A 19730-nucleotide genomic window follows, 5' to 3' on the forward strand; every position below is an offset into this window, starting at 1 on the left:
CCTCTTTTCAGTCAAAGTGGTATTTACACCCAGTTCTAAGCCATGTAGGAAATCCATTGGCAAAAAAAGGAACTGCCAGGCTCAGACCCACATATACACTTGTCCATAGAAAAGGGCAGAGAATGATCTGAATGCCTCTGTTCTGCCTCCTTTATTCTCATTTCTTAGACACTATCTCTGCTGGCACATCCCTTCCTACATTCAGACTCAGGGATAGCTTCCTCGGGAAGAGATGGAGGAACAGAAGGAAGAAGTCACAAAGGATCTAATCTGAAACACTGATGATGACAACAGCGGAAGAGCCCTGGAAAGAAGCACCCAGTTAAACGTTGTCAAGGCACATCCCAGAAAGCAGCCTAGCTGCCGCTTTAATAACAGGAAACCAGAGCCAAATCCGAGCCAGTCATGCAGATCCATTTGCAGAATTTTTCACCGTAGCTGCTACAGTTCTCTTTTTTGTAAAGCAGCAGTAGACTGCATGAGTTTGACAAAGGAAGAAAACAAAAGATAGCGAAAGACTCATTCTGGACACACAGTTGCTATTCTGTATTCATAACTCTACACCAGCAAGAACAGCTTGCAGGATGCAGAAGGTGGGATCCTCCACGAATTTACACAAGATCAAACCAATTATCCATGCTGCACTTCCATGCAGTAAACATCCCTGACCCCCACCACCTCCATAAAACCGCACCAAATGCAGACAAGAATGAATCCCTTTTTGTGTGTAGAACCAGCCAGAGCCTAAGCAGTCATTACACAGCAAAAACCTAGAGAGAACAAAAACCCAGCATCAGACTGAGAGAAAACCCAGAACATACCTGAATTCTTCAAATGCAAACATGACCTAGTCAGAGGCAATTTCCTTGGATTGTATGACAGCTTTTTTGGTACCGAGGACAACCATTTAGTCAGTCAGATGGTGTAAAGTGAAGGAAAGAAGAGGTGAGGTTTCCACACCCCCTAATATTCTGAAGTAAAAGGCTCTCTGCAGACAGGGGCCTGCAGCTTCCAGCTCCGCCAGCTGCTGACAAGCGGCAGCTAACAGGGGAGGCAGCTAGAAAACCATGTGATCATTCCAGCAAGTCTGATTAATGCAGTGAATGCTTAGACTTCAGGCTGGGAACTGGATTAGTCTAGAGAAATAAGTCGAACCCAGGGTGCGCCTAGGATCCTGGGTAAATCACGTAACACATTCCACCTCCAAGAATTGTGTACGGTGGGGTGCGGTTTTTGCAATGAGAATGAGACCTGCTCTATTGTGATCTGCCTAATGACCTCATCTTCTGAAGGCTGGTTGCTGCTACAAAGATCAGACATGACCCATGTTAGAAAGGAGCATCAGATAAGTGATGACCAGGCTACCTTTCAAGGACAGCCAGAGAATGGAACAATTCTCCCAAATCTAATGTGCTGCCCTACTGACAAACTAGCACAGGTGCACATGCTGCTCCGGCGCCACAATCAAAGTTCACACTCACCATCATGCTATACCTAAAATAACCCTGGAGGGCCACCGTAGTTAGTGGTCTTCTTTATTTCATTATTCATTTACTGGGAGAATAATGTCAGTTCCTTGAAGTACAAAAATGGCTGTAATAATTTCAGAATAGAAGAAAAAGGAAATGAGATGTCAGCCAAAAAGAAAAAGAAATGTTTACCCGTTTGTAAAGCTCAGGCTGGCAAGATTTGGCAAGTGTACTGAGGCTGCCTCCTGAAACCTGCCACGAAGGAAAATCTTCAGCATTTGGATTGCAAATTTTTATAAAATAAGGGAGAAAAAAATCTCAAATAACAACTTTGAGTCACTCAACCTTTTCACAAATAAAATCAGTTACTAACTAGAATTCCATTTCAGAAAAGTTCTGGAGGCTGACCCTTTTTACAACCATTGCCTGAGCTCTGGCTTCAGCATTTCTGCATCTCTCACATCAGTAACTGGACTTCCTTATCCCATTCTACTCTGAAAGTCTGCCAGAGCACTCTCCAAATAGGATTTTGATGCCACCTTATTTTAACCCTGTGCCCACAAGACTAAGCAAAAACCCTGGATTATGAGGTATTGTTTCTTCAATCAAAACTTCACAAACACCAGCTGGGCAATGGTGGCCTTTATTTTATTTTATTTTATTTTATTTTATCTTATTTTATTTTATTTTATTTTAAGAGACGGGGTCTCGCTATGTTGCCCAGGCTGGAGTGCAGTGGCTATTCACAGGCGCAATCCCACTACTGATCAGCACGGGAGTTTTGACCTGCTCCATTTCCAACCTGGGCCGGTTCACCCCTCCTTAGGCAACCTGGTGGTCCCCCGCTCCTGGGAGGTCACCATATTGATGCCGAACTTAGTGCGGACACCCGATCGGCATAGCGCACTACAGCCCAGAACTCCTGGACTCAAGCGATCCTCCTGTCTCAGCCTCCCGAGTAGCTGGGACTACAGGGGTGCGCCACCATGCCCGGCCAATGGTGGCCTTTAATCCCAGTGCTTTGTAGGCAGAAGCAGGTAGATCTCTGTGAGTTCAAGGCCAGCCTGGTCTACAGAGCTAGTCCAGGACAGTCAAGGCCACACAAAGAAACCTTGTCTCAAAAAACCAAAACAAACACCAAACTCAGACATTTGTGGTTCCTCCCTTCTTGGGTGGTCCTAGCCAAGCCAGGTATGCAATCTGCGGTCCTGTGGTTGCAGAGGTACTTGTTTCTTCTGAACTATCAAGGACAGCTCGTGGCTTTTCTGCCATGGACTGTGTGGCATTACGGCATCTGACATGCCACTCATGCCACAGCAGCGGTGTTCACATGGGGTTAAGCTCCGTCTTCCTAGCACCTAGGATAGCACTGACAAAAAGGGGTACTCAAAAGAGGGTCACTGAAAGAACCTCCTTTGGCCTGTACCTGTCTCTGGTCTAGAAGAAGAGTGATCCAGTATTCACAGTCCCAAAGGTGCTCTGGGTTGAGGTAAAGCTCTTCATGTGACTATCTCTGTCGCACAGAGAAAGAAGAGTCCAGAATTCTTCAGGGAAATACAATGACCAGATGCATGGAACAGACAGATGAGTTAGGGAGATCTAGGGTCCTGAGTCCCTTCTTTGAATCACACCACCACCAACCAAGTTGATCTGGAACACTGTCCCCAGTATTCCTCACAAGCCTCTGAGTGTGACCTTCTGGTGACAACAGACATAGGATATACACATTGTAGCAGACATAGGATATTCCAAGTCATCAAACAGCCTGGCTTTAAATCCCAGAATCCCTACTTGTTAACACTAACTGACAGCAAGCTAGATACCCCACAGGTAAAGCTGTAGTAACATGTACACAGCTTGTACATCTCTCATACATGCCAACAAGCGATGCGTCTAAGTGCTTTTAAAACATACAACATTAAAAAAATGTTCTGTACAATCTTACCATCTTCCAAGATACTTCCTCATTGTACAGCTGATTACTGGGGACTCTTCATAGAGAAGCCACCTTCAAGCTAGGGATGGTGGTACACACCTTTAATCCCAGCACTCAGGGCAGAGGCATGCAGATCTCCAAGTTCAATGCCAGCATGGTTTATAGAGTGAGTTTCAGAAAAACCCTGACTTGGTCAAGGGAGATGTATTTATTTATCTCTTGAGACCTGTGGGATATTGGGTCTCTGAATAGTTAAATCCACACATGCTCAAGTCACTAATGTAAAATGCTATACAGTATTTGTATATATCTATATACATTCATATGCTTTAACTCATTATTAGCATATAATATCTAATACTATGAAACAATAACATAAGGCCTATATAAATAATTGCTGTTTTACTTAGGAAATAATAACAAGTCTATCCATGTGTAAGGACGGGGGATGGAGAGCTTATATACCCTGTAGCTGTTTTCCACCAATAACTCACGGGTGGGGGGCTGATTATACCTTTCTGAACTATGCCCTAAAGTCCTGGCAAGGGTTGGCACAAATAAATCCTAAGAAACCAGCCGGGCGGTGGTGGTGCATGCCTTTAATCCCAGCACTCGGGGGAGGCAGAGGTAGGTGGATCTCCGTGAGTTTGAGGCCAGCCTGGTCTAAAAGAGCTAGTTCCAGGACAGGCTCTAAAGCTACAGAAAAATCCTGTCTTGAAGGAAAAAAATGCTAAGAAATCAAATCCTACTAGCAAGTACATTTTAGACATCACTGTCCAGTATCCTCCAATTAACAATAAGAAGGCAAAGCCCGATTTAGTTGAGTATGTTTTCATATCACATAGCTGTAAGTGGACGAACAATGGCTCAGACTCTGGTTTGTCTAACATGCTCTACTGGTGTCTTAATACCAATGAACCATCTAGTTCAAACTACCTCAGGAAGAGGGTTTATTCAATAGATGGTGGGCTGCAAATGGCTCTAAGAAAGGTGTGCTATGGTTTGGATGTGAACTGTACTCATTGGCTTGGGTTTGAATGCTTGATCCCAAGACGATAGCACTGTTCTGGGGAGATGCAGAGCTCAAAGGTAGGGCCTCACTGGAAAGAGTGGCTGTTGAGGATGGGCTCTGAGACTTACAACCTGGCTCTGCTTCTTTTTCCATCACTGGTTCTTGTTCTACTAAGATGGAGCCCCAGATATATGCTCCTACTATCATAGAAATGCCTGCTATTTATTGCTTCTTTGCCATGATGGACTACATATTCTCAAACCATGAGGCAAAATAAATTCCTTCTTTAAGTTGCCTCTTGGCCGGTCTGTATTTAGTCACAGCAATGAAGAAAGTAAAATAACATCGCAGGGCTGGGACATTATGATCTATCTGTTTATGCTATCTTATATAGTTGAGCTGAATGTTATGATTACCAGATTTGTTGTTGTTGTTGTTGTTGTTGTTTCAAGACAGGGTTTCTCTGTAGCTTTGGAACCTATCCTGGAACTCACTGTGTAGACCAGGCTGTCCTCAGACCCACAGAGATCCACTTACCTCTGCCTCCCAAGTGCTGGGATTAAAGGTGTGCACCACCACCACCCATGATTACCAGATTTAAGGCAAGGCAAGAGACCTCCGAAGGTTTAAACTGCTCAGATATACTCAGGAAGAAAACGGGTAGAAACCTGAGCTTACAAGATTTTGGGAAGAGGAGTTTGCCTCTCAGACCAGGCAAATCCTTGACCACATGGTTCTCTTTAAGTGTAAGGAAGTGTAAAGAATAGTAACTGAAGTGAACAGCCAAGACTTCTAACAGCTCCAATTTTCTCTGGAATGGGGCTAAAGAGTATTTCTGTGACCATAAGATGTTAAATAACACAAATGGTCACTCTATAGCATATATCAAAGAGGTGCAGAAAACACATATTCCTGCTTTGGGACTTAGATTCTGTATGTACTAGGAAGGAATAACTACATATTAATTATAAAAATAACTACATAATTAATTAAGTTAGTACTTCCATGCAATCCTGAACAAAACAAATACCTTATATAAAATAGAAAGGCTCTTGCAGAAAGTGCAGGAGTCTAGAGTCCTGCTGTGAGATGTCATCACCAACCAAACACATCCTTGGAAGACACCTATCCTCTGGCAGATGCTGTCAGTGCTGGTGCTCACAGACCACCACAGCTGCCCTTTTTTTTTTCCAGTGTCATAGTCCTACAATGGTCTCTACAGTCAGTCCCTGCAACTGTGGCAGAGCACTAGTCCCCCAATCACTGGCAGACTAGGACTTCTCAAAATTAATTAATTAATAGATGGATAATAAATTTGGGATGCTATGTACAACATAAACATTAGCACAAATGTTTCCATGTCCCTGACAATTTTCAAAAGCTAAATCAGAATATTTTAAACAAGTGACCTTAGGATAACACGAACACCTGAGTTTTAGAAGTAACATGTTTTCTTCTGTGAAAAGACCAATTTTCCAAGAAAGCAAATTTCTGGTCTGTGGTGCCTTTTAAATCCTGTTGTCCTACCAGTTTTACTTGGCAACTGTTTTCCCTTTCACATTTTTAGGTTGTGGGCACACAGCCATGATGTACATGAAACAAAATAAGAACTGAGCACATGAACAGTCTGATGTACCAATCAAGTAAAATAAGAAAGCAGTCCTGACATTTACGGAAATGAACGTTCACTACTCTCCGTGGAGAGACGAAACAGGAGATACAAATGGAAATCAGAGTCGTGTCTAAAAATACTACTTCCAAACCATGGTCCAACCCGGGGTGTTTCCAATGAGTAGGGAGCACTTGGGAGTGTCCTCAGATGCCAGCTTCTTTCTAGTCTCGTTTAGCTCTAATTAATATCCCGCTTCTACCCTCCCTCCCCCATCCATTTGCACCACTCTGCAGACTTTCCTTGAAAAGTCTCAGCTCTGCAGCTAAGCAGCCAGCCCCCAGCGCCTCACTGTCCTGGACTCGTCTGCCTCTCACACCTGCCAGCCTGGATGTTTCACATGATGAACTCATCGACTTGATTCCACATTTCATGCTTCTCCACTTCCAGCTCTCCTTGGTCCCCAATCAAAATGCCTTTACCTTCCTCCACAGTGGTTACAGTAAGAAGGAGTTCTGAATCCTAGTGTATTGCTCTCTACTGAAAAACCTCAAGGCTTATTCTTAAAGGCTAAGTAAGCCTCAAACTCCACACACTACAGTGAGGAAGATGCACATACTTTGTGAGGATGCTGTGAAGATGATGAAATGCATGGCACACAGTAACCACAACTGATGTAGGCTCATTTTAGTACATATGTGTCAAAAGCTTACCAAATCTCCTTCCTGACCAAACCAGCTAAAACTCAAATTTTACTATGAAAATAAATAATAAAACAAAACAAAAACCTTCACGTATTGTCTTATGTTAAGTAACTTGGTCTAGTACAGACCCTAGGCCTCTAACTACACAATGTATAGGTATGACAGGGCTGGCTGGTAAGACCTGAGGAGGCAACTCCAGAACTCACCAGATTATTATAGCTTATCCCAAGAAATATACATATAACCTATGGTAGTTTCAATGAGAATGGCTCCCATAGGCTCATATATTTGAATTGCTTGTTCTGAAACTGGAGGAACTATTTGGGAAGGATAAAGAGGTGTGGCCTTGTTGGAGGAAGTATGTCACTGGGGTTGAACTTCTGAAAGTCTATGCCAAGCCTAGTCCTGCTCTCTCTTTGCCTACAACTTACAGATTAGATGCAAGCTCTCAGAGTTCCTGTCATGATGATAATGAATTAACCCTCTTAAATTGTAAGAAAGGCCTCAGTTAAATGCTTTCTTTTGTAAGTTGCATGATCATGGGTTTCATCACAGCAGTAGTAACCCTGATCAACATATAACCTTTATAAAAAAGGCACATTTGCTATATGAATACAGTTTTTAAAAAATCCTTTGCAGTTTTGGGCCACTATCCCCAAACTTCCCCATTTTATTTTATTTTATTTTTAAAGATTTATTTATGTATTTTATGTATATGGATACTTTGCACGTACATCTGCACACCAGAAGATGGCATAAGACAGTTGTGAGCTGCCATGTGGGTGCTGGGAATTGAACTCAGGACCTTCAGAAGAGCAGTGAGTGCTCTTAACTACTGAGCCATCTCTCCAGCCTCCCAAACTTCCCCATTTTAAAAGTGAGGGGTCACTAGCTGTGACCCTTGTGTTTAAGTCCTATCTGAACTTTCAGAAAGTAGAACAGTTAGGCACAGATAGGAAATCTTTGGTTAATAATGTCTTGAAATCACCCAATAGCCAAGAATTCAACATAAATTAAATTTTTTCTAAAAAATTTTAAAAATCAAACCTTTCTTAAATTGACAGAGAATGTATGACTACAACATTGTAAACTAAATTCTATTCCACATTACATAATTCAACTGGACTTCAGTGATAATAAACTTTAAAATAAAAATGTAAAGTAAATCCATTTCATATCTCTATTTTAAGGAAATCTATTTAAGCTACCAAAAGAAAATGTTCTACTAAAAGCAAACATAGTTACATCTTAAATTCACTACTACTCAAAGTGCAGAATTTTTGCATTCCCATCCACAACAGACTCTTTCATCAGACAGTTACTCTCCAAGAGATTTTTGTTTGTATCCACTTAATAAGTGCTTGAAGGAGGTACTGGAGCCAAGGCTCAGTCTATAAAGTGCTATGGCACAAGTCATAGGGCCTGAATTTAGATCCTCAGCATCAACATACAAAGCCAGGCATGCTGGTATAGGCATGGGGGTGCATGCCCGCAATTCTAGCATGGAGAAGGTGCAAACAGGAGATCCCTGAGGCTTGCTGATCACCAGTCTAAATAAATTAGTAAACTCCAGGTTCTGGGATAGATTGTCTCAAAAAATAAGGCTGTATGGAAATAAAAATGAGGAAGACACCTAGCATAGAACTCTAGGCTCCACGCACATGCATATACATGCACATACACACACAATACTTGAAGGGCTCTTGGTGCTAAACAACATTTTAGATGGTCAACAAACAGAACAGTGAATTGTAGTAGTTATATGCTTTTAGGGGGACCAGGGTCTCCCTAGGTAACCCAGGCCTCAAACTCAAAATCTGTCTGCCTTAATCCCTAGAGTTACATAAGCACCATCATCTAGTGATTTAATTCTAATGTTAAAGGCCGGATGATAAATGGATGATAAGCCAGGGAATGCTTCAAGTGTGTGTGTGTGGGGGGGGGGAGCAAGGAACAGAGAATAGGTGATTAAAAAAAAAAGACAATGGCATTTGCACCAAGATTTGAGTGACAAGGGTCCAATTGACCAAGTATCAGGGAATGATCCTAAAATACAAAGAAATCACTTGTGAAAGGCCCCCAGATAAAGGGAAACTAACTTCTCAAAATAAATGAATAGAGGAAGAGGAGGAAGAAGAAGAGGAGGAGGAAGAGGAGGAAGAAGAGGAGGAGAAAAAGTAGAGTTTGGCCTCAGCAGCAGCAGTAGACAAAACAGTTTGATTTCAGTTATGTATTTCAGGCAATTTTTCTCATCATTCAATTGCTTCATGCAGTCTTAGATATGAATGGAACAGAACAAAGACCAAAAATGCTTCTAAAAATTCTTTTAAAAATGAAGACTACAGTTAGCACTATAGGCTAAGGAAGTATAAGTCCTGTGAAGAGGAGCTTGGCACATTTTGTCATTTTGTTCCAGGGTCAGACAGGGAGCATTACTTAGCTGGTGAGTTAATCAAATGTTAGTAGACCTAAACAGTTTCATTGGAAGATAAAATTGGATCAGACCCCAAAGGCTTATACTGAAGACTTGGTTGCCAGCTCCTTGAGCTCTTAGGTAGCAGTGGTACTGTTAGTATTGTGATTTGAATGTGTAATGCACCCCCTCCCACACACACCATGGGCTCATGTGTTCATGGGCTCATGTGTTTGAACATTTGGTCCCATGCTGGAGGTGTCGTTTTAGGAAGTTCCTTTAGGAGAATGCTGGAGGAAGTGGGTCACTGTAGTGTAAGCCTTAAGGCATTACAGCTTGGCATCACTTACTGATCACTCTCTACTTCCTGACTACAGATGCATTTATCTGGCTTCTAAGTGAGCAGTTTCCTCTACCACATGCTTCTGCCATGCTGTAGTGTGTTGCATCAGAATCAAGACAAACAACCAAGTGGCCATGGACAGAAACCTCTTACATTGAGTCACAGTAAATCTATCTTCTTTATAAGTTGAAGGTTCTGGATCTTTTTGTCACAGGTTGGAAAGCTAATGAAGATCTGTACTAGAAGAGTGGTTGTTGCTATGACTACAGATACTGACATGCTTTTAGAACTGGTTTGCAGGAGAGGAAAGTTTGGAGAGGGCTGCAGGGACAGCTCAGTCAGTAATGTGCTTGCCACACATGCATAAGGATGTGAATTTGATCCCAGAACTCATGCAGTGACAAACCTTTGTCATCACAGCACTGGGCAAGAAGAGACAGGTGGATCACTGAGGCTTCCTGGCCGGACAGCCTAGCTGAACTTTATGAGAGATGGTGTCTCAAAAAACAAAGTGAATGTCACTCAAAGTTGACTTCTGGTATCCACAAATACGCACACACAGAAACAAACACATGAACACACACACCATGGCCGTGGGGAGGTTTGGAGTAGGAAGGTTTGGAGAGGCAGAATAAACAAAGCCTAAAAGGCTTTAGTTAGTATTTATTTATGCTGGTAGCTCCTGGTGGGGCTTTAGGAGACAGGATACTGATAGAAATGTGGACAGTTACCTTGCTGGTGCATTTCACATGGAAGCCATAACTCTATTTAGAATAGAGGCCAATTGCTACACTTCAGCAAATAACTTCTCTTCATATTGTCCATCCCTGAGACTTCCTGAGAAAGCACAATAAAGATGATGGCCTAATTACTATGGCAAAGTGGGTGAGGGTGCTTGCCACCAGGCCTAATGACCTGAGTTCAATCCCCAGACCCACATGGTAGAAGGCAAGATCCATCTCCCACAAGCTGTCTTCTGATCTCCATCTATACTAGAATATACATGTGTATATATGTACACACACAACAAATGCAAATCCTTTTAATTAAGAAAAGGAGGGAGAATGCAAGGGGCTGGAGAGGTGGCTTTTTCAGAGGCCCCAGGTTTGATTCTCAGCATCCACATGGTCACTCAACAACCATCAGTAGCTTTAGTTACAGGGTATCTGATGTCCATTTGTGAACTCTGTGGTTACTGTATGCATATGGTGCATAGACATACATGCAGGCAAAATATCTCTACATGCTGAAAAAAACAAGAATGAATGTGATACAAACATGTAGAATATCCAGAAGTTCTGTACAACTCTGAACATTCATTTAGTACAGTGAACACCAAGCTTGGTATCCACCAAGTATGTACTGCTCCATTGTTTTCATTTTTCCTGCCCCAGGCTCTATCCCTACAAGAAGGAAGCATAAACAACATCCACCTCCTGGAATTGTTGCAAAGATTAAATGAGATGATTTATGTTAAATGATCATAACACAGTGGTGTATCCTCAAAAAACCTGAGCCATAATTACCATTCATAATAATTGAGGAACAGAGCTCAGGTCCAATTATGAAGCTGTATTTTTGAGCTCAGAGTTTATCACTTTTCCATAAATTACAGGAAAAGGTTAAATTAGGCTTCAAAGAAAGCTTACTTCACAGAGAGCTCAGTGTGACAGTGTAGTGAACAAGCTCCAGACTCCTTTTCTATGGAGAACAAAAAAACAAAACAAATAAACAACAACAACATCAAAACCCGGGGGAACATGGCCCAGTCAAAGGGACAGATTAAATGTCAGAAGTAGCCCTAGAGGAAGAGTATGTGAACCGACAAATGATACCCAATACCGAACTGTAAGGATGCTCCATGAACTGAAAAAGAACTTGGTAACAACTGAAAGAATTCAGAACTGCACAAGCACAGTGAGACTATCAACAGACAGAAATGCACAAATAATCAAAGCTTCACCACAAGGGTTCAAAGCAGGCTTGCCAGGCAGAAGAATGAATCAACAAACTCCATGTAAGGTGCCTGAAATACTGAGTCAGAAGCTAGGTGTGGTGGCACACACCTTTAACCCCACACTTAAGTGTTAGGGGAGGCAGAGGCCAGCGTGGTCTACAGAGCGAGTTCCAGGGCAGTCAGGGCTACACAGAAAAACTATGTCTTGAAAAATAAAAATAAAATAAAATACTGAGCCAATAGAGGAAAAGAAGTTGAGCACAGTGACATATGCCTATTAGGCTAAAGCAAGAGGATCACAAGTTCAAAGTCAGTCTGGACCACAAAGTGAGACCCTGTCTCTAAGGAGGGGAGGTAAGTAAATAAAAAGGTAAAAAGAGCCTTGATGGACTTAGAAAAGATTATCAGGTGGAACAACAGATGCATTATGGGAATCTCAGAAGTACAAGAAACAAGGGAAGAGCCAAAAACTCAATGGAAGAAATAAAACTAACAAATCTGAGGAGATAAACAGACAAATCCAATAAGCTCAACAAACTCCATCTGGGACTCAGTCCAGGAGACCTACATTAAAATACACAATAACAAAGGTGTCAAAAGTCACAAAGAACTCAAGAAAGTAGCACGAGAGGGCACTAAGCAGCTAACAGAGCCTGCAAGATTATGAAATGATTCCCCACCAAGAACACTGAAGGCCAGAAGGGTAAGAGGACACATCCAAATTGAGGAAAGGAAAAAATACAATGGGAAATACTACATGTCTTCAAAAGGGGGAAGTTAAGGCTTTCTCAGATAAACACAGATGACATTAGAGCTGGTCCACAGAAATACCAAAGAAAGTCTTTCAAGTTGAACAGACAGTAAGCAGCAGCACAAACCTTGCAAACATATAAAACTCCCAGGCATGTGCACAAACACAGACACAGGATTCTGTAGTACTGTAATGTGGGTGTATATATAATTTTAAAATTCGTTGTCAAATTTTTAAGAATGAACAAAAAGTAGCTACAAATCTATTTTACCGAATATGCAATAAAAAGTAGTAAGTTGTATAAGTTATATAAAATAGGGTATAAAAGAGTTAATTTATCAGAAACTTATCAGTTTAAAACTAACTGTAGTAAATTTAAGAGGTTTATGTAATTGTAATGGTAGCCATACCAAAAAACTACACTATGTATACAAAAAGAAATGCGAAAGAAGTTAAAACACATCACTAAGGGAAGCAAACAGAAAATAACCAAGTGATAGCAACTACTTTAAATATAGGAGAATTAAATTCTCCAATTAAAAGACATGTTTAGTGGATAAAATACGATATAGCAAGAGCCATTTTAGACATAAATTTATACGAGGTTGAAAATGACAGAAGACATGGCTGGTACAATGAGAAGCTCCTGAACCTCAAACCTATCACTGGACACAAAGGAGGGGAATTACATGGTGACAAGATCAGTTCACCAGGAGATACAACAATAATAAACACACCTCCTAACAGATCTCTCAAATGCATGATGCAAACATTGATAAAAATGAGAAATAGTGACAGCTCCACTTAGATAAAACCGTGTCAGGCAAGAAGCTCTTCAAGTGTTGATCTTTGGCACTTTCTTTCCCTCCACACTCAGCAACAGTGAGCAGTGGCAATGAGCACTGAGAGCAGCACAAGTAGTGAGTGTCCTGGAGTGGTGCAGGGATCAGGAAGGGAGCTGTACAGCCTTCTGGGTCCAGGGAATTGGGACTTTGTGGCTGGCACTGGCTTTCGAGGAAAGCCTGAAATTCCTCAGGCCTTGACATTGTTAAGCTCTTATGTAGGCCTAGAAAGTCCGGAATCCTTAGCTCTTAATACTTCCTGGCCAGAGTACAGCTTTGGCCCAGGTCTGAGAACCTTGTCCCTAAAGACCTGGCAGCTCTTGGCACTCTCCTGGGGTAACCAGGATCTAGTCTTTCCTCTTGTGATTCATTGCAGTCTTTTATGTTTCTTTAGTCTCAGCTTTCCACTCTCCCCTGTTGCCCTTCTACACTTATATCTATCTGTATTACTGATAGGTTTTTTTTTTGTACTCCCTGTCAAAATCCCAATGTGGACAAGTGACATTCACCTATAGTCCCAGCAATGTGGGAAGCTGGGGCAAGAGGATCACATGAGGGCTGGGCAGTGGTGGCACATGCTTTTAATCCCAGCACTTGGGAGGCAAAGACAGGCAGATCTCTGAGTTTGAGACCAGCCTGGCCTACAAGAGCTAGTTCCAGGACAGCCAGAGCTGTTACACAGAGAAACCCTGTCTTAGAAAAGGAGGAGGAGAAGGAGGAAAAAGAGGAAGAAGAAGAAGAAGAAGAGGAAGAAGAGGAAGAGGAAGAGGAAGAGGAGGAGGAGAAGGAGGAGGAGGAGGAGAAGGAGGAAGAGGAAGAGGAAGAGGAAGAGGAAGAGGAAGAAGAAGAAGAAGAAGAAGAAGAAGAAGAAGAAGAAGAAGAAGAAGAAGAAGAAGAAGAAGAAGAAGAAGAAGAAGAAGAAGACCAGCTTCCATCCAGAGGGCCTTCAGAGTGGTGAGTTGATTCGGGCCCGCGGCAGGGGCCCGGCGAGGAGGAGCTAGGACTTTTCCCGACCCCATAGACTCCCAGGTCAGCCTGCTCTGCTGGCTCCACCCTGCTAGCTTCCCCGCCAGCCATCCCAGCTTCCATCCAGAGGGCCTTCGGAGTGGTGAATTGATTCGGGCACGCAGTAGGGGCCCGGCGAGGAGGAGCTAGGACTTTCCCCGACCCCATAGACTCCCAGGTCAGCCTGCTCTGCTGGCTCCACCCTGCTAGCTTCCCCGCCAGCCATCCCAGCTTCCATCCAGAGGGCCTTCGGAGTGGTGAGTTGATTCGGGTCCGGGGCAGGGGCCCGGCGAGGAGGAGCTAGGACTTTCCCCGACCCCATAGACTCCCAGGTCAGCCTGCAGTGCTGTTTCCACCCTGCTAGGCTCTCCCGCCTGCCATCCCAGCTTCCATCCAGGTACAAATTTCTATATTTCTCCCCTCCCACTGAGGCCATAAAATTTCCCCAGTTCAGCTGCCTTGCACACTGGGCCTGCTCTGTAGGGGCATCCCGGAAAGAGGGAGTGCCTGTGCTTCAATACCCTGCCTGGGGAAAGGTAGGCATTCTATCAGTGAACTCCCTGCCCAACAAGGGAACCTGACCCGATACCAGAAGTTCCAATAGAGAGCATTTGATCGAAGAGATGGGCAGACGCCAAGGCAAGACCTCCTCCAACAGTCTGAAAAACAACATGAAAATATCAGATCCCAACGACCCTACAACAGAAGGATTTGAACACTCTAACCCAGATGAAGTGGAAAAAAGTGCCATTATGAAAGCAATAGAGTCCCTTAAACAGGATATGAATAACTCCCTTAAGGAACTGGTCGAGAAGTATAACAAAAAGTTTGAAGAAATGAGTATAGAAATGGATGAGAAATATAACAAAAAGTTTGAAGAAATAAGTAAATCTGTGAGTGATACCCTGAGAAACCAAGAAAAAACAATCAAACAAGTAAAGGAAACAGTCCAAGAATTGAAAACTGAAATGGAGGCAATGAAGAAAACACAAAACGAGAACCGGCTGGATATGGAAAACCTAGGTAAACGAACGGAGACTACAGAATCAAGCATAACCAATAGAATACAAGAGATAGAAGAACGAATCTCAGATTCTGAAGATACCATAGAGAAAATAAATGCTCTGGTAAGAGAAAACGGCAAATCCAACAAATTCTCTTCACAAAACATTCAGGAAATCTGGGACACAATAAAAAAACCAAATCTAAGAATAATAGGGATTGAAGAAGGAGAAGAACTGCAGATCAAAGGCCCAGAAAATATATTCAACAAAATTATAGAAGAAAACTTTCCCAACCTAAAGAACGATATTCCTATGAAGGTTCAAGAAGCATACAGAACACCGAATAGATTGGATCAGAAAAAAACATCCCCGCGCCATATAATAATCAAAACACAAAACATAAATATTAAAGAAAAAATTTTAAGAGCTGCAAAGGAAAAAGGTCAAGTAACTTATAAAGGTAAACCTATCAGGCTTACACCGGATTTCTCTATGGAAACCATGAAAGCCAGAAGATCCTGGATAGAGGTACTGCAGAAACTAAGAGACCATGGATGCAAACCCAGACTAATATACCCAGCCAAGCTATTGTTCACTACCAACGGAGAAAACAAAATATTCCAGGATAAAAACAAATTTAAACAATACGTAGCTACTAACCCAGCCTTACAGAGAATATTAGAAGGAAAATCACTACCGAAGGAATCCAACATTCCCAACACGACCTACAATAACTCGAACATCTAGCGACCATTCACAAGCACAAATCAAAGAAGAAAAACACATACACTCTACTACCTAAAAAAAAAAAAAATGACCGGAGTCAACAACCACTGGTCATTAATATCACTTAATATCAATGGACTCAATTCACCTATAAAGAGGCACAGACTTAGAGATTGGATACGAAAACAGGATCCAACATTCTGCTGTTTACAAGAAACACACCTCAACCACAAAGACAGACACTTACTCAGAGTAAAGGGTTGGGAAAAGGTTTTCCAAGCAAATGGACCTAAGAAACAAGCGGGCGTGGCCATTCTAATATCTAACAAAATCGACTTCAAACTAAAATCAATCAGAAGAAATGGAGATGGACATTTCATACTCATAACTGGAACAATCCATCAGGAGGAAGTCTCAATCCTGAATATCTATGCTCCTAATATAAAGGCACCCACATATGTAAAAGAAACTCTTCTAGAACTCAAGGCGGTCATCAAACCACACACACTAATAGTAGGAGACTTCAACACTCCTCTCTCACCAATGGACAGGTCAATCAGACAGAAACCAAACAGAGAATTGAGAGACCTATTGGAGGTATTGAATCAAATGGACTTAACAGACATCTATAGAACACTCCACCCAAATAGGAAAGAATATACCTTTTTCTCTGCAGCTCATGGAACCTTCTCGAAAAGTGACCACATACTCGGTAACAAAGCAAACTTCCACAGATACAAAAAAATATTAGTAACTACCTGTGTCTTGTCAGATCACCATGGACTAAAATTAGAATTCAACAACAATGCTCCCCCCAGGAAGTCAACAAACTCATGGAAACTGAACAGTCAACTACTAAATCACCCCTGGGTCAAGGAAGAAATAAAGAAAGAAATTAAACTCTTCCTTGAATTTAATGAAAACAAAGACACAACATACTCAAACCTATGGGACACTATGAAAGCAGTGCTAAGAGGAAAGTTCATAGCACTAAGTGCCCAATTAAAGAAAGCGGAGAAAGCACACATTGGAGACTTAACAGCACACTTGAAAGATCTAGAAAAAAAAGAAGCTGATTCACCCAGGAGGTCTAGAAGACTGGAAATAATCAAACTGAGGGCTGAAATCAACAAAATAGAAACAGAGAAAACAATCCAAAGAATCAATGAATCAAAAAGCTGGTTCTTGGAGAAAATCAACAAGATTGACAAACCCCTATCCAAGTTAATCAAACGGCAGAGAGAGAACATGCAAATTAATAAGATCAGAAATGAAAAGGGGGACATAACCACAGACACAGAGGAAATTCAGAGAATCATTAGATCTTACTATGAAAGTTTATATGCCACAAAGTTGGAAAATGTAAAAGAAATGGACATTTTTTTAGATAAGTACCATATACCAAAGTTTAACCAAGAACAGGTGAACAATCTAAATAGACCTGTTAGTCGCGAAGAATTAGCTGTTATCAAAAATCTCCCTACCAAAAAAAGCCCAGGACCAGATGGTTTCAATGCAGAATTCTACCAGAACTTCCAGGAAGAGCTAATACCTATACTCCTTAACGTATTCCACAATATAGAAACAGAAGAGTCACTGCCTAACTCCTTTTATGAAGCTACAGTTACCCTAATACCAAAACCACACAAAGACACAACCAAGAAAGAGAATTACAGGCCAATCTCACTCATGAACATCGACGCGAAAATTCTCAATAAAATACTGGCAAACCGAATCCAAGAGCACATTAGAAAAATTATCCATTATGATCAAGTCGGCTTCATTCCAGAGATGCAGGGCTGGTTCAACATACGCAAATCTATCAATGTAATCCATCATATAAATAAACTGAAAGAAAAAAACCATATGATCATCTCACTAGATGCTGAAAAAGCATTTGACAAAATTCAACACCCATTTATGATAAAGGTGTTGGAGAGACTGGGGATACAAGGATCATACCTAAATATAATAAAAGCAATATACAGCAAGCCGACAGCTAACATCAAACTGAATGGAGAGAAACTCAAAGCCTTTCCACTAAAATCAGGAACGCGACAAGGCTGTCCACTCTCTCCATACCTCTTCAATATAGTGCTTGAAGTTCTAGCAATAGCAATAAGACAACATAAGGAGATCAAGGGGATTCGTATTGGAAAGGATGAAGTTAAACTTTCGTTATTTGCTGACGATATGATAGTTTACATAAGTGACCCCAAAAACTCTACCAAAGAACTCCTACAGCTGATAAACACCTTTAGTAACGTGGCAGGATACAAGATCAACTCCAAAAAATCAGTGGCCCTCCTATACACAAAGGATAAAGAAGCAGAGAGGGAAATCAGAGAAGCATCACCTTTCATGATAGCCACAAATAGCATAAAATATCTTGGGGTTACTCTAACCAAGGAAGTGAAAGACCTATTTGACAAAAACTTTAAGTCTTTGAAGAAAGAAATTGAGGAGGATACCAGAAAATGGAAAGACCTCCCCTGCTCTTGGATTGGGAGAATCAACATAGTAAAAATGGCAATTCTACCAAAAGCAATCTATAGATTCAATGCAATCCCCATCAAAATCCCATCAAACTTCTTCACAGACCTTGAGAGAACAATAATCAAGTTTATATGGCAAAACAAAAAACCCAGGATCGCCAAAACAATCTTATACAATAAAAGAACTTCTGGAGGCATTACCATCCCTGACTTCAAACTCTATTATAGAGCTACAGTATTGAAAACAGCTTGGTATTGGCATAAGAACAGAGAAGTCGACCTATGGAATCGAATAGAAGACCCAGATATTAACCCACAAACTTATGAACACCTAATTTTCGACAAGGGAGCTAAAGGTATACAATGGAAGAAGGAAAGCATCTTTAACAAATGGTGCTGGCATAACTGGATGTCAACCTGTAAAAAAAAATGAAAGTAGATCCATATCTATCACCATGCACAAAAATCAAGTCCAAATGGATTAAAGACATCAACATTAATCCGACCACTTTGAACCTGATAGAAGAGAAAGTGGGAAGTAGTCTACAAGATTTAGGCACAGGAGGCCTCTTCCTAAGTAGGACCCCAGCAGCACAGACAATAAGAGAAACAATGAATAAATGGGATCTACTGAAACTGGGAAGCTTCTGTAAAGCAAAGGACACTGTCAGTAGGACAAAAAGGCTGCCTTCTGACTGGGAGAAGATCTTCACCAACCCCTCATCAGACAAAGGTCTGATCTCCAAAATATACAAAGAACTCAAGAAACTAGGCACTAAAACTCTAATTAACCCAATTAAAAAATGGGGTACTGAACTTAACAGAGAATTCACAACAGATGAACTTCGAATGGCCAGAAGACACTTAAGGTCATGCTCAACCTCCTTAGCGATCAGAGAAATGCAAATCAAAACCACTTTGAGATACCATCTTACACCTGTCAGAATAGCTAAAGTCAAAAACACCAACGATAGCCTATGCTGGAGAGGATGTGGGGTGAGGGGAACACTCATCCATTGTTGGTGGGAATGCAAACTCGTGCAGCCACTGTGGAAATCAGTGTGGCGGTTTCTCAGGAAACTGGGAGTCAACCTCCCTCAGGACCCAGCAATTCCACTCTTGGGAATATACCCTAAAGATTCCCTAACATACTACAAAAGCATTTGTTCTATTATGTTCATAGCAGCACTATTTGTAATAGCCAGAACCTGGAAACAACCTAGGTGCCCCTCAATAGAAGAATGGTTAAAAAAGGTGTGGAACATATACACATTAGAGTTTTACTCAGCGGTAAAAAACAATGACATCTTGAATTTTGCATGCAAATGGATGGAAATAGAAAACGCTTTACTGAGTGAGGTAAGCCAGACCCAAAAAGAGGAACACGGTATGTATTCACTCATAAGTGGTTTCTAACCATAATTAAAGGTCTTTGAGCCTATTATTCGTGATACTAGAGAAGCT

At 41.6% G+C, this 19730-nt stretch overlaps 1 protein-coding gene and 1 non-coding gene across 3 annotated transcripts in view; both read right to left on the reverse strand.

Moving 5' to 3' along the window:
* The window catches only part of Evl (Enah/Vasp-like), a 148993-nt gene that overhangs the window by 95415 nt on the left and 33848 nt on the right, over positions 1 to 19730 (reverse strand). The window contains exon 1 of one of the 2 annotated variants that reach the window (XM_085697915.2): positions 822 to 979. The exons of the other annotated variant lie outside the window; for it this stretch is intronic. Within the exon in view, the coding sequence (XP_085554041.1) occupies positions 822 to 844 (23 nt within the window). The 5' untranslated portion in view covers positions 845 to 979. Of the gene's footprint in view, positions 1 to 821; positions 980 to 19730 lie in introns of those variants that run through there. 2 annotated transcript variants of the gene reach the window in all.
* Positions 2165 to 2464, reverse strand: LOC146892484 (signal recognition particle RNA). The gene has a single exon (XR_015004649.2).

The sequence above is a fragment of the Myodes glareolus genome, chromosome 11, assembly GCF_982192425.1.
Source record: "Myodes glareolus chromosome 11, mMyoGla1.1, whole genome shotgun sequence".
Taxonomy (NCBI): Eukaryota; Metazoa; Chordata; class Mammalia; order Rodentia; family Cricetidae; genus Myodes; species Myodes glareolus.